Below are 14693 nucleotides of genomic sequence, written 5' to 3'. Positions count from 1 at the left end.
TTTCACAGCCTAGTAGATCTAGTTACGGCTAGAAAAGTTTCATTATGGCGTTTTGGTTTTTACGCAAATAAACAACTAGAAATATAATAATAATAATAATAATAATAATAATAATAATAATAATAATAATAATAATAAACACGTGACAGCCTACTGACCAAACATCGTTTTGTGAAAATAAGAAAAAGATTTTGCAGTTTTGCAAGCCACTCCTCAATCATAAAATCAACTCATCCCCGATCCTCACCCAGCCTTTCCTGGCCGGCAAGCACCCCCCCTTCCACCGACTCCCCCTTTCCCTCCCCCCTTTCTAACCAGTCACATGGAGGTTAGCGGTGACCCGTCGCTCCCTCGGTTCTGTAGCAGTCGCTCTCCGGTGCGCCTTGCAGACGGACTAGAAGCAAAACGCGCAGCATCTGCCGAGGCGCTTCACTTGTTTTAATTGCAACTGCGCTTAATTCTCTCCGTTCAGACGGTAAATCTCCCTGGTATCTCCGCTGGTGAACGAGTGTCAGTGGAAAGGGTTATTTTTAGTCGCCCGCAGCAGCGATGAGTCGCTGGGAGCCGGCTTCAAGACCGAGCGGTGCTGCGCTGTGGTAAACTGGGTGTTCAGCGAGAATGAAGTCTCGACGAGATAAACTGAAGATCCCCTCTCTGACTCTGGAGTAAGTTCTGCTTTTTTTTTTCTGTTTTTGTTTTTTTGTTTTTTTTTTCCATCGTCTGCTGTAGCTGTAAAACCGCAAGCTGCTCTGTGAAACTGGTTCCTTTTAAAGTTGTATTTAGAGTGAAATTATCGCATTTATGTGCTTGTGTAGAGTTGAATGTGCTCCAGGGTCAACACCTTTGACTTTTTTAAAAAAAATTTTTTAACAAGATGGCTGTAGTTCAACCACATCTATCTGCTGACACTATAACTGCGACAATAATATAATATAATACGACCATCTGAGCCTGAAAGTAATGTAAATAATCCCTCATGTTTTCCCCCAGGGCTGAAGTCATTCTCTCTGTCTAGTTAACAGCTTCACTTTGTGTGTTGAAGACACAAGGTGCAAAACTGGCAGCTGCCCTGTGTGCCTATTAATCTTTAAACTTGACACAGTGAAATCCAGCTTTCCAGCCTTGAACTGGAACAGTGTTTGCACAATTCGTGTCTGGTTAAACTCGTAAAACCAAACTACGGAAACAACAGGGAACTTGTGAAGATGGGGAGGTTGTATAATTATTTTCCAAGTTTTGGGCTGTTCAAATATCAGCGAGATTATATTTCTTGTATTTACTCAGCTTTGTTACAGAGCAGAGTTGGGGAGGGGGGGGTGCTGCCCACTCGATGCAGATCCATAAGGCGTAGGAGCTCCCTGCTCACATCCTCGTTCTCTGATCCATCTATCTGCCTCCTCCCTGGACCATCTCATCTGAGCGTGCGCTCTTTTCATTTCATTTTCATTTTTAGGCACTCACTCTTGCTTCTGTTCCCGCGCAGAGATACAGAGGAGGTCTCACGCTTGGCAAGTGGGGAGGGGTTCAGTGTCTTAATGATGGCTGGATGGAAGCATCCGCCGAAATAGGCACTGAAACAAATCACTACCAGTATTTCAGAAATGACAAGTGTGGGATGACACATTTATGTGCACTCTGACTCATGTGTTTCAGAGATGTGTGCCAAGCAAATATTGCTTTCTAGAAGTATTTGCCTGTGTATGCCCGTTTTGAGCATACATAATAAGGATTTTGTGTCATTCTTATTCTTATTATTAAATCTCATAGGCTGCAAATGAGAATGTATGACTAAAATATCTTTGAATAAGTTTATACTGTAATTCCGAGCACTAAATTTGCTTTTGCAGAAAAGACAGTCCAGCTACCATCTTGTTATTAAAGGGTACAGCTGCCTCTGCTCTTAATGTCAGAGTCTCCCTGAACACCTAGAAAAATCTGAAGTTCAGTGTCATCAATGATTCAGTCTGAGATCTTTAACTCAGCTTACACCCTGGACAGGAGTGTGCACATATATATATATATACATATATATATAGTGCAGATTAAATGGAAGTGTGTTACGGAAATGCTGGACGTTTACTCGCTAAAGCACCACTGAGGGCTCTGATTTAGGAGCCTAAGGAGAAAATGTTTCAAAATGAAATAAAAGGTCTTGCATGTGCTGTATAATTATGAGTCAACACTACAGAATGCGGCGTCTTTGTACACGGAGTTGTTGTTCCTGCTATGCTCCCTGCATTACTATGACAACACGTTCATTAGTGCTGTGGTAGCCAGCGCTGTGTTTAGCACTGAGAAGCTTCTGCAGCACTGAGACAATAGCAGCTTTGTGGAGTTCGTAAGGCAGAGCTTGCATCTGAGCGGGGAAATCAATAGAAAAAAAAGCTTGCACTGGGTCAGCATCGGTGAGATGTAGACTTAAAGGTTGGCTGAGCATGAGGAGTATGCATATTTTGATGCAAAAAAAAAATGTGCACTAGAAGTGTGAAATATTGGACTGCATTCGTTTAAATTAGTTTTGTGTCAGGATTTTGTGTACTGGATCACAAGAACCACCGAAGTGTATTGTTCTCGAGGATTGCAGGAACTGTCCGACACTCTTTAACATCGGTTGCGTTAGATGTACTTAATGTGGGCACTTAATGTGTGTTGACATGCAGCTGCTCACTTCCTGTTTTGTAAGAGCACGCATGAGATTACAAGCTGCCAAATCAGATGCATCCAGTGATGCATGCTGTAACAAACAATGCGAACGGACAGGCGTCAACCGGCAGGCTGGGCATCGGCCTCGAACCCTACCCACAGCTCTGACGCTGACAGATGACAGACGCTTTCGTGCCTAGTTGCTGAGTCAGCACACTAATCCATGCGACCATGTCTTGCCTTACAGTTTATCACCCACATGCCAGAGCCCCACCCTCCTGAGCCCATGCAGCCCCTGCAGCCCCTGCAGCCCTTTACAAACCCTTCATCCCTGGAGGTAAGACAGCCAGGTCACACACAGGCTCTTTCTGTGGATTCTGTGTCGCAGGCTTCAAATGCTGTTCCCAAGTCTCACATACTTTCTCCTGCATGTTTTAGAACACTGTTTAGCCATTTCAGAAAAGGAAAATGTACAATCATGATACAATTATGTCTTTGGTCAGAGCCAAAGACAGATTTATTTTCTACTAACTTCTACAGACACAAGCAAGGAAGATGTCACACTATTTGCACTGTCCTAAAGATGCATTAGAGTGACGTGAATCTTAGCATCCTCAGAAGCTTTTGTCAATTCTTGGCTTCTGAAATAAAAGGGAACATAAAACAATGTCACCGCAGTCCCTTTGGTGGCTGCTATCATGTCACACAGCACTTATTTGAACACGCAGGTTCCTGAAAAGGATTGAGCAATAAAGACAAGGTCTCTAGGACCACTGCTACTCTAATCAAGCTTTTGTTAATCATTTGAGGATGTGTTCTAAAAACTTGCAACACATTCACATCATTGAGGTGTGTGACATGACCTTAAATATCAAATCGTTATAGATTGGATTTGTGTGACATCAAAAACCATAGAACCAAAGTCCACATATTCAACAGTAACAGTACGACTAAGAGCTAGAATAGCTTTGGGGGTAAAAAGGAAATGTGCAATAAGTCAGAGTTGTTTTTTGTATATTAAGGTGCTTCTGTTTCACCAGTGAAGACCCATCATTTATTAGTTGTCTCTAAGTCTTATGTGGGTTGCTTGGCAACGGTGCTGGGTGCTGTGGAGGAAGGCAACACTGCAAACAGAGGCGGATGCATCCAGCATGTTTCTGGATGTGTTAGGAGTGCTAGGCTGTCACGCCACAAACTGTACAGGAATTAATCTCATTTGCTCATTTGAAAAATGACCAAATTTTAGTGGGAATGCACGGGATTCTTTTTCACACAAGCGTAATCTGATTCCACAATACTTTTTCACACCATTGTGTGGTGGCTCTTCACACCCTTCTTGCATTTGAACCCTCACTTATTGTCACCATCTAGAAACATGTTCATTCTCTTGCATCAGATTCTATATCTGTATGCAAGTAAGTTCCTTTTCCGACACTAACCCTTTGACTGTAACGCACTCAATGTGTAGCATCTTGGGTTGAAGCATGATTTCAACTAAAACTACTGCATTTTAGTCATTGAATTCTGACAGGAGCGTATTTTGAATATAGTTAAACCCAGCAAGATATTATAAAAACAATATGAACTGCTGACAGAATGCCAAAGTTAAGTACACAACGTGTAGATTCATTAAATCAAACCCTGAAAGATGACCTGAGTGGCACTGTTTAGAGTCACCTGTGTTGTCTAAACAACATTGGATCAAAGCGCTCTGACATGACATCTTATTTACCGCAAGCACAAAGAATTGTAAGTATGACACTAGTCCAGAGAAATACTTCTGTCGTTACACTTTGTATTTGTAGCAAGTGAGTTATTTATATGCAGTGGAATGTACCACTTCTTAAAAGTTTGTCTTGAACCTCCCTCTACCTGACTCCTTATGGTATAACCCAACAACATCTTTATGGTGCGTTCAAGTTCTGTAGGAAATTCTGGCGAGTGACGAACGAAGATGTGTTTCAGAGCTCAATGTTGTTGCTCTTACTAGATTATGCCCAAATAGTCTGCAGGTTTAAGGCACAACTAAGATGCTGTAAAGCAAGTGATTGTTAAAAAATAACGACAACAAAAAAAGTTCAATCAAAAAAGGAAGTGAACATGTAAAACTCACACAATCTGGGTACAAACCTTGTGTGAAAACTAATGTTTTATGGCCACTTTAAATGAGTTAAAACGAAATCTTCATGTTGTGCATGCACTTCATGCTAACATCAAATTATTACTTGTGACCTAATCCAATAGAAATACTACTCTTTAAAAACACTACTGTAATAGGCAGGAGAAAATGAGGAAGAAAAATATACCATTAGAGGTATTCACTGTTCATTTACTTACTATTAGTTATTAGTCCCAAACTGAGACACGTGTTACTACATGATATCCTGCAGGTATCCAATCACATCTGCTATCTACTATTTTTAAATGTTATGTTGACGACTGCAGTTTTCTTAGCGTACCCTCACAGTGGGGCATACTGTAGCAATAATTCATGGTTCAACCTCGCTGAAAGCCAGAATCGGTATGGGCTCATGAAACAAACGTACCCGATAAACATTTAAGATAAAAACTAGAGAAAAGGTTTCTTCAAATAAAGTATGTTCACCTTTTAGTAGGTTCAGTGCCCTTTTGCATTGTAGGAGTCGGTGTGGTTTGGTATTTCACTCCTACACTCTTTAGCAGTCTCGGATTGTTTTGCTCATTCTTGCCGTAATGCTGTCTGTTACTGTCTTTAGCTGCAGTTAAAGCAACTTATGGCTCTCCCACTGCTGCTGACAAACATGAGGGGTAGTGGTTAGGCACTAAATAACTATAGTGAAAGGAATATTTGCTTATTATATTCATGGAGTCATTGTGCATATTGTTCTATCGTGTTAGTTTAGCATCTATATCCATCTTTTATCCAAGTAATGCTGCTTTAGCCTATTTTTAGCAAGAATTTATCATTTGGTCATGAAAAACTGAGGAAACGCTGTATTCTGGGATAATTGTGACTTCCTGATCACTCAGTATTTTGTGTACTATTTTGTGTAATAGGTTTTCAACCTGATTGAAGCCATTAATTAAAGATTACAGCTTAACCGTTCACATGAACGCTAAATAAAATGATCTAATATGTGTGTTTACAGTCCCCAAAAGGTGCTAATATTGTCCTTTTAATGGTGTATCAAAGGTAGTCAGTCACCTTTGAATCAGAGTGATCAGACCTGCCTAGTCTGATTGAAGTGGTAACATGAGGCAGGTTAATTCTGATCTAGCCCAAGTGCCTTGCACTGTTAAGCTTTTAAGAGAGCATAAAGGGGGAGTGCTATTGAACCTTATTCTGTGACGAAAGTGTCTGTGATTATTATGGAAACATACACCGATCAGCCACAACATTAACACCACTGACAGGACATGTAAATAACATTGACCATCTTGTGACAATCCAATGTTCTGCTGGGAAACTATTGGACCAGTCATTCATGTGGATGTTACTTAGACATGTAGCACTCACCTAGGCCAGACCAGGCACCCCCACCCCATAGCAATGACACTCCTTGATGGCAGCAGCCATCCCCAGCAGGATGCAGCCTGACACAGGCACACACACAAAAACGGTTTAGGAACAACTAAAAAAAACATGAAGAACAACAAAAGGTGTTGACCTGGCCTCCAAATTCACTAGATCCCAAACTAATCAAGTAATTTTGGGATGCACTGGAACAAGCCTGATCCAGAGAGGCACCGCCCCTCATAATATTAGACAGGTGGTCATAATATTATGCCTTATAGGTGTAGGTTAAACCTGTGTGTTTTAAAAATTGTACAGCAAAACTTTAGAACAGGCATCATTTGAATGAACCTCAAATCTAAATTTACAGATTAGCAATCACAACACAAGTCCTTCATGAAGCAAAATCCCCAATTTGCGTCTTCCAGTTTTCGAATGTGAGGATTTGCCACTTTTTTATTGATATATCATTGTAAAATGAATATCTTTCACTCCATTTGTTGACATGTCACATGTGGAGAATAGTCACACCCATTAATTTGAGCAGACGTTTGAGACAGTGCGTAAAAGCGAAGGTAACAAGCAGCACTTGAACGCAACATCAGGCTCCGGTTTCCTCACACGGAGATACACGCATCCAGCGGCGACTGCTTGGCCAAACTAAAGTCTACCGCTGCTGCCGATGAGTGAACGGCATTACACACCTGACAAGCCGGCCATGGAGGCGATGAACCGGGGAAAGGGCTTCAGTTCAGACCGGAGGATGTAACGGCAGCTCCGGAGCCGTTGAGACTGCACGAGGCAGACTGAATACAAAAGGAACCGCCGAGAAGGAGAGACGATGGCGGGGAGAGCAGCAGGAGGAGCAGCGGGCGTCACATCGACCTCAGCGTCGGTTTTCTGAGTCCACTACAAACTTTGACACGGGGTTGTGTAAGAAAATCCTCCAGCATGTCGGATCCGAGTCACTGGTCTGCGGTGTCGAGCCAGAACAAGTCCCATTTTGTTCCGGGAGCGTTGCTGAAGCGTTCAAAAAGGTAGTTATCAGGAGTTTGGGATACGGAGGATGGAACTAATTTAAAAGGTTATTTAGGCGTTTGTTTTGTCAAAATTTCTTCTTAAATGATGTTAATGCTCATAACCTGTGTTCGCTTAACCTCGCACACGTCTCATTTTGTGTTATTCAGACGTAAAACAGCCCCCAGCATGAGCTAGCTCCTCTCAAAGCCGATTCCTCTTAATCCCGTGTTTGTTCAGCATGAGTTGGTGTTTATAGGACCGTTTTTATGCGGAAAATGTCAGAAATAAATGCGGTTTAGAGACTACATTTGCTGTAAAATGAACACCTTTGAAGGCAGGAGCTCGAATATCAGCCACAGGGTTTTAGTTGTCTTTGTTGAAAGTGAATGCAACGCTGCAGCAGGTCTGGAGGCACACTGTGGCTGAGTGGATGAAGCCAAGCTGCAGCTGGAACATAAAACTGGGCAATATCACAACCGGTGGAAGTTAAAGAAAGAAAGACAGAAAGGCACATTATACGAAGGCAAATATCACTGCACATCTCTGTCTACACTGGTTGGCTTTGGAGAGGAATGATGACGAACGGCTGGAGGTCACATTTAATTTCATAGCGTGTTTACTGTTGGGTAACTTGGGATAAAACCCTGCAGCTGTTAACTGTCTGGCTGTCAAGCAGGATCAAGAGCTGACTGGGGATTATTTTGATTTCCATTATTTATCTGTCAGTCATCCTTTTGATTAACGGTCGAAAAAATGACATCCACCACTATCTTAAGTGTTGTCTTGTCAACACCTAAAGATAATCAGTCTGCAATCTTTAATCTATTCAAATTATCCCATAAAATGCTAAATAATAAATATTTTAAGTCTGCAACCGGCAGTTATTTTATTAACTCGACTGTCAGTTATTATTATAGTAGTGAATAGTGAAAAATAAGAAGTCTGATGTCTTAAATCAGCGTTTGGTTCAGCATTTATGACATCAATCTTAAAAACTAAAATTTCATACACAGCTAATCGACTGACAGTTTTTTTTTAATCCCATTAATAATTGATTGATCAATCGACTGATCAATCCAAATGTGATGCCCGAGCAAAAAGTATGCGTATTTGAGTGATGTTTGACAAAGCCTGCCCCTTCAGATGATCGTTTAGCCCTCCCATCCTCCCTTTGCACACAACCAAAAACACACTAACACACACGCATTCAACACCCTTCGGCCTCAAGTCTGTTGACAAGAAACACTTTGTATTTTATCTCTCATCAGCATTGCCCTCCCTCTTCGTCCGACATGGCCACGCTGTTGTGTCACGCATTTGCTCTTAAGATCCGAGTTGTAGTTACATAAACATTTCTCAAGGCAGAGCCACTCTGAAGGTGGAAATAATCTCCCCGGTTGAGTTAATTCTCAGTGGGCAGAAGCAGAGAAATTGCCTTTCTTTACCGCAGGCATCATATGCTTCGTCTGTACTAGACCATATCATGTGTGTTTTTTTTTGTGCGAAAGATGAATTTTGTTGTCTTTGCATTGTGGTTGATGGTGTCGCCCTGTCTGAATGCATTGCTCCTCAAGCTCAGGGTGGCTCCGTATGTGCTGAGTCGACTGCGTGTCTTGTTATGGATATGCAGTAATAGATTCTCTGTTGGTGCAGCGTATGAAATAATCTGCAGTACTGCCAGTGTGAAATGGTACAAACATTGAGTGGTCCATAGTATAGCTGTATGTTATCACTGAAACTATTGGGGCCATGTTGCCTGTGGTGTAGACAGAGTTTTTGACTTGTTATATTGTAGTTGATTGACAGCATTATAATTGCATCTGTTTAGATTTTCAATGTGTTTCCAGCGCAGTATTTGTCATAGAATAATAGAAATAGACATTTAGACATCTTTACACATGGCAATTTGGTGTATCAGGCAATGGCAGACCTGTTTAGTTAAGGATCACCATGCACACCCTTGTTTATCTGCTATGTTTAAGTAAGCGAAACCCTGCAGTCTCTAACTGAATTGTCTATTGGAATCCATCTCAAAGCCCCATGTATAGCAGTGAATAATAGTTATTTTAAATTCTAACATTTTAAATGAAGCAAACCCCACTCACTTTCTCCTTTTGTTAAATTACTACACCATTCAAGTCCTAAAAGTTAGAATTAAACTGAAAAAACTTTTCGTCTCTGAAATCTTAAGTAGAAGTACTTGAAATTATAACTATTTTATAGGAATATTTATTTTGTACGTAGTTAAATATGCACAAAACAGATGTGTTTTGGTGTCGTGCTGTGTTCTACAACAGTTGGACCTCAAAGGATAACACCCTGCTACTTCACAGGTCAAGTGTCTTCTTAATCTGCTGGGTGGCACACTGTCATGAAGCCTGCTGCTTTATACATACACACACACCTAACCTGAAGCACTGCATGAGTCAAACCTTTCATTGTAGGTAAATAAATAAAGGGCTAAAGCGATTACACCCACTTTAAATTAATTCACCAGGCTATTTTCTTGATAAATTTACTCATCATTCGTCTGAACCGTTAATGGCGATAAAAGGAAAAGCCAGTTATTCATGGTGTTTTCCCTCTATGACGTTCTGTACATGCTAAACTCAAACATGTAGCAGCATAGGACTGCAGCGGCAGCAACTTGCTGGAAACGTAATACAGTAGTCCCTCGTTTATCGCGGGAGTTACGTTCTAAAAATAACCCGCGATAGGCGAAATCCGCGAAGTAGTCAGCTTTATTTTTTACAATGATTATAAATGTTTTAAGGTTGCAAAACCCCTCACTACACACTTTATACACTTTTCTCAATAACTTGCAAACATACTGCACTTCAGTCACACTGCCAGCGATCAAAGACACTGTATATGAAAATTTGGCAAGCTGAACGCATTCTGTAGGCCTACAAGAGACACCGTACGGAGGAGATTGATTGACAATGGTCTACAGTCCCTTAGCCAATCAGGACGCAGAAGACGACACGCGGGCTCTCCCTTAGCCAATCAGGACGCAGAAAACAACGCGCTGTAAAAAAAAAATAATAGAGAGCCGAAGTCCCGCCCCTTCCGATTGCCTCCATGGGACCTATCTTTCGAAAAAATATGAACGGCAGTCTATGGCGAAAGATAAATTATTTTCTGGTCCCGATCGACTTGTGCCTTGGATTATACATATATTGTTTTTCAGAATAAAAAATGATTTTACATGTCAAGAATGTCACAGTTTGTCGCAAGATAGTTAAGTAAAACACTATGGAAAATATGTAATTAAACAAACTACAAGTCCAAGTCGCTTACCTTACGTCACATGCTGGCGCGTACAGAACCGACCAAAACGCCCTTCGTGTAACTACAGCTCTTGACATGACCCGATTTATAATGATTGTCACCTCGTTTGATGCTTCTGCCTTCGTCCTGGAAGAAGACGGTAAAGCTCAACAAGGAGACAGCCATAGTTCTCAAGTGACGTACATTGTTCGAGACGAGAGATGTAGTTCACTAAGCGATCTCATACAAAACCTAATGTTGTTCAGCTTATTTACGTCAAATAATTTATCTCTTGACGTGAAAAATTATCTTTTAAATTCACACACATATGTGAAATTCATGCCACAATTCGAACGGGACCAAAAAAATAATTATGATCTCTCCATTAACTCCCGTTCATATTTTTTCGAAAGATAGGTCCCATGGACCGGAAGTAGAAGGGCGGGACTTCGGCTCTCTATAATAATAAAAAAAAAAAAACATGCAAAATTGCACTACAAAAATTCGCGAAACTGCGAGGCCGCGAAAGGTGAACCGCGTTATAGCGAGGGACTACTGTAATGAGGAAAAACGCAGTGCTGAGTTTAAAAACTGTGCAGTGATGAATGGATATCACAGACACATTGCAACCACTTTGTCAACATGGGTTACTTATGGGGCTGGGTTCAAAAAAATTGATTTTCAGATTCAAATCCATCTCGAATTGAAAGAGCCAACATTGATTCCTAAAATCCTTGGATTGAATTTTTTTTAAAAATACATGCCGTTTCTTGCAACTTCTAGTTAGAAATCTCGATGCAGTCTCGCAGGACTGGTGTCATGTGACAAATCTCGACAGAGAAAACCACGTGCAAGGTGTGCCTATTAAAGGTAAAATGCTGTGGAAATGACAAAAATCTCTGGAACCAGTGACATTAGTTTTAGGTTTGAGTGTAATTGTTCCTTAACTGAAATGTCTTTCAGTTTGGTTTGATTAGGTATCAGTTAACTGAATCACACAGTTACCCAGCCCTATATGTTAACATAGCTGACAAGCATAATTTTTTCATATCAGACCAATGGTAGGCTGTTTACATGTTACAAATACTATTAGATCACTTCAAATTCGTCATCATGAGTGACTGCACAAGACCACAAACACACATGTGGATTTGAAATATGAAATTTAAGAAACCAAGTCTTACAACACATATGCAAAGTACCAAAGAAATACTTTCATATAAATTGAAATGCTGTGAATGATGTTTGTTGAGCGTGGCACGTTATTGACCTCTGTCTTTTTTTTTTCCTGTTTGTGCTCCAGCTGTCGCAGCAGCAACAGGAAGAGCCTCGGTGTCGGGACGCCCTCGCCCACGCTGTCCCGGCCGCTCTCCCCCCTCTCGCTCCACACTGGTAAGACCCCTGTTTGCTAACATCAGCGCAGTGTCCTTCAGCAACGTATTGTCAAGTAGATAAAAGCGCAGACGGTATCTTATTTACATATTAACTCACGAGCTTTTAGGTGAAGGAGAAAATGACCGGCCTCCAGAGTTTCACATTCCTGCTTCGAAACCGTACGAACTACAGCGTGGTGTCTGTTTGGCTGTCACATTCAAGTGTCACATGTGCTGTGTAGATTCATGTCCACACCCGTGCAGACTGTTATGTTGTACTTGGCGAGATGTGAGAAATGTTAGTGGCAGGGAGTGGTCAATCCCCGCAATTCTGCTCTTTTGCATTTCCATGTTGTGGATAATGGACAAAGATGCTGCTTAAAAATTGGGCACTGCTGTGGTATGGAAACATTAAATGACATTTTTGCAGTTTGTACAGAACACATCCATTGCTACTTTTACGTGGGCTGTGTCTCTTTGTTGAGCTTTGAGTCTGTTGGAAACAGAAAAAGAAGAGGGTTTCCCCTTCCTTTATTGACAACACTGAACTTAATGAATAGAAGACTACTAAGGTGGACACACCTTTTCTGCCCACATTAATTCTTCACTACCTCAGTGTTTCTGTCTCTCCTGGGAACTTGTAACGTCACTTTTGTGGAGCAAACATGCACAGAACGAATGCATCAACCCCTACCAGAGAGAAACGATCTGATAAGGTGTTGAGATGCTTATTAGGTGCTAATATTTTCCCATTACACCACCCCTCTCAATCCGATAGCGTCTTAGCATGCATGTAAACGCAGCAAGTGTGTTGGGCATGCTGCCCAAGTATCAGCTCTTGACGTTAATGTTTGTAAGCCGCAGGGCACCTTGTTCTTGCACATGGTCCCTAATACACGACTAAGCTTCTTCAACTCGTAACTTGTAAGCTGCACCATAGCCAGCATCTGGTTGACTCTCTGGAGGTCAGCTGGAGGACACTTGATATTAAACGATAGCCATTAAATAAATTCTTGACTCACATAAATGACTGCATAATGTAAGCTCAGTCATTAGTTACGGCACATTTGGATTGATATATAATATTTACTGTGCAAACTAACACAATGGAAAACAACTAGAAAGTCTCAGCGTTGTTTCAGTGCAGAAGTGTGTGGCGTTAATTGGCCAAAAATGTGTCAGCACACACAAACAGTTCCCAGTCTGTTCCAGAGCTGGATGAACTGCGGTTAGTGAGTTATCGTTAATGCTGAAGATTAATGTGAAATCAGGAAGAAAGATGAATTTCTTTTCGTCATTCAGCAAGACAGGCGCTTGCTTTTGCTCCACGACTTCATCTCTTTGCTTTATCTATCTACATAAATGCAAACAGTGTGAATATAATTGAGGGCCAGGAGATTTTTAAATGGCTGCTGTCATCCTCTTGTTTTCTAAATTTGTGGTGCACACAGTGCGCAGCTACTTAATGTCATGAAGCAGCTGCACTCTATGAAAAGAGTTTTGCTCAAGAGCTCCTCATCGCAGCAGTATGTGGAAGCCCTCTATTATGAACTCAATCATGCCAAGGATGATCAAATCACAGAGTGCAATCCGGCTCTAATTGGCTACTCAACCACTTGCATGTAAACAAACCGCGGCCTGTCGTGTACCCAAATCCCCAGACTCGAGCAAAGTCGAGCAGGATGAGGTTTCCCCCTGAACTGAGAGTGTTGGTAGACTGGTGATGTAAGTTTGGATATTATTAGGTCTTTGGTTAATGCTGCTGGGTTTTGCAGTAATTGAGGGTTCCTCTATAGACGTGAGGTCATCCTTTTTTGGGGTTAAAAAGAAAATCCTCTTGTTAACGTGCCCTTGTGGTCTCCTCTGTTATACTTTTACGGGTTTGTTATTACAGTTGTGACTTGCACCGGTGGTAATTTTGTCATTCCTCTTTCAGCCGCGAGCAGCCCTCTAGACAGCCCTCGAAATGTGTCGACCAGCACCTGCCTCAACTTTCCATTTGCGCGGAGGTATGTCAGTCCTTCTTTGTGACTTATTGTTTCCTTTGGAGTGATGTGTTGGTTTTGTCACATCTAAAGTATCTGAAGGATGGGCATTGATTGGAATTCCTGATGAATGAACCCACATTATACATTACACATATACACCAGTTCAATTTTTATGTCTGGTTATATACCCACACTTGTCAACTGTACGATTTCCAAGTTCAACGCGAAGTAATCCTACAGGTTTTAACTGTAACATAGGAAGGTGGGATTTGACAAAGGGTGGGAGCCCTCAAAGAGTCAATTAGTTACTATTTATGGAAGAAATAAATAAATAAACAGAATAAAAAGACCCAAATAAATAAAAATTCACGATTAATATATTTGCTGGATTTGCTGGCCCTTGTGTTACTTACTAAATGCTTGCTGACACACAACACACACAGCAACTTTGTAAGTAATTCACTGGAAATAATATAATTAGATAGTGACCATATTTTCCCCTAAAATATTTATTTCAGTTTTCCCTATAAATAAAATAAATTAGAAAATGCTTTTGGCCAGTGTTACTATAAAAATTCTGACTGTTTAAATTCATTTTAATAGATTCTTCTTATGTAAAATAACAAAACCCTGAAATTCAATAAGAAGGTGAAAAGTGATTCTACAAAAGATTTACATTACCTTTATATAACTATTAAAGAAACTACAGTCGGTTATGAGTATTTTCAGAAAGTGAGCCAAAATGAACTAAATAATAATAATAATAATAATAAATGTAATGTGAGATCACACTCTGAGGGATCCCTGAGAGATTCAGTACGTGTGCAGGACCAGGAGCAGACAGACTGTAAGACAGAAGGAAGCTGAAGAGAAACAGCAGCAAGGTGACTGAGGCTGACTCAGCCT

General features: G+C 41.0%; 1 protein-coding gene across 2 annotated transcripts in view; it reads left to right on the top strand.

Moving 5' to 3' along the window:
* Nucleotides 1-546: 546 nt before the first annotated feature.
* The window catches only part of LOC311490866 (microtubule-associated serine/threonine-protein kinase 3-like), a 34600-nt gene continuing 20453 nt past the window's right edge, over nucleotides 547-14693 (top strand). The window contains exons 1-4 of one of the 2 annotated variants that reach the window (XM_084548608.1): nucleotides 547-665; nucleotides 2891-2980; nucleotides 11730-11818; nucleotides 13736-13808. In XM_084548608.1, coding sequence (XP_084404734.1) covers nucleotides 619-665; nucleotides 2891-2980; nucleotides 11730-11818; nucleotides 13736-13808 — 299 coding nt within the window. In that variant the 5' untranslated portion in view covers nucleotides 547-618. Of the gene's footprint in view, nucleotides 666-2890; nucleotides 2981-6387; nucleotides 7174-11729; nucleotides 11819-13735; nucleotides 13809-14693 lie in introns of those variants that run through there. The other variant, XM_084548609.1, reaches the window with a different exon arrangement.

Source organism: Chelon labrosus (assembly GCF_963514085.1).
Source record: "Chelon labrosus genome assembly, chromosome: 7".
NCBI lineage: Eukaryota > Metazoa > Chordata > Actinopteri > Mugiliformes > Mugilidae > Chelon > Chelon labrosus.
This window is presented reverse-complemented; position numbering and strand designations above follow the sequence as displayed.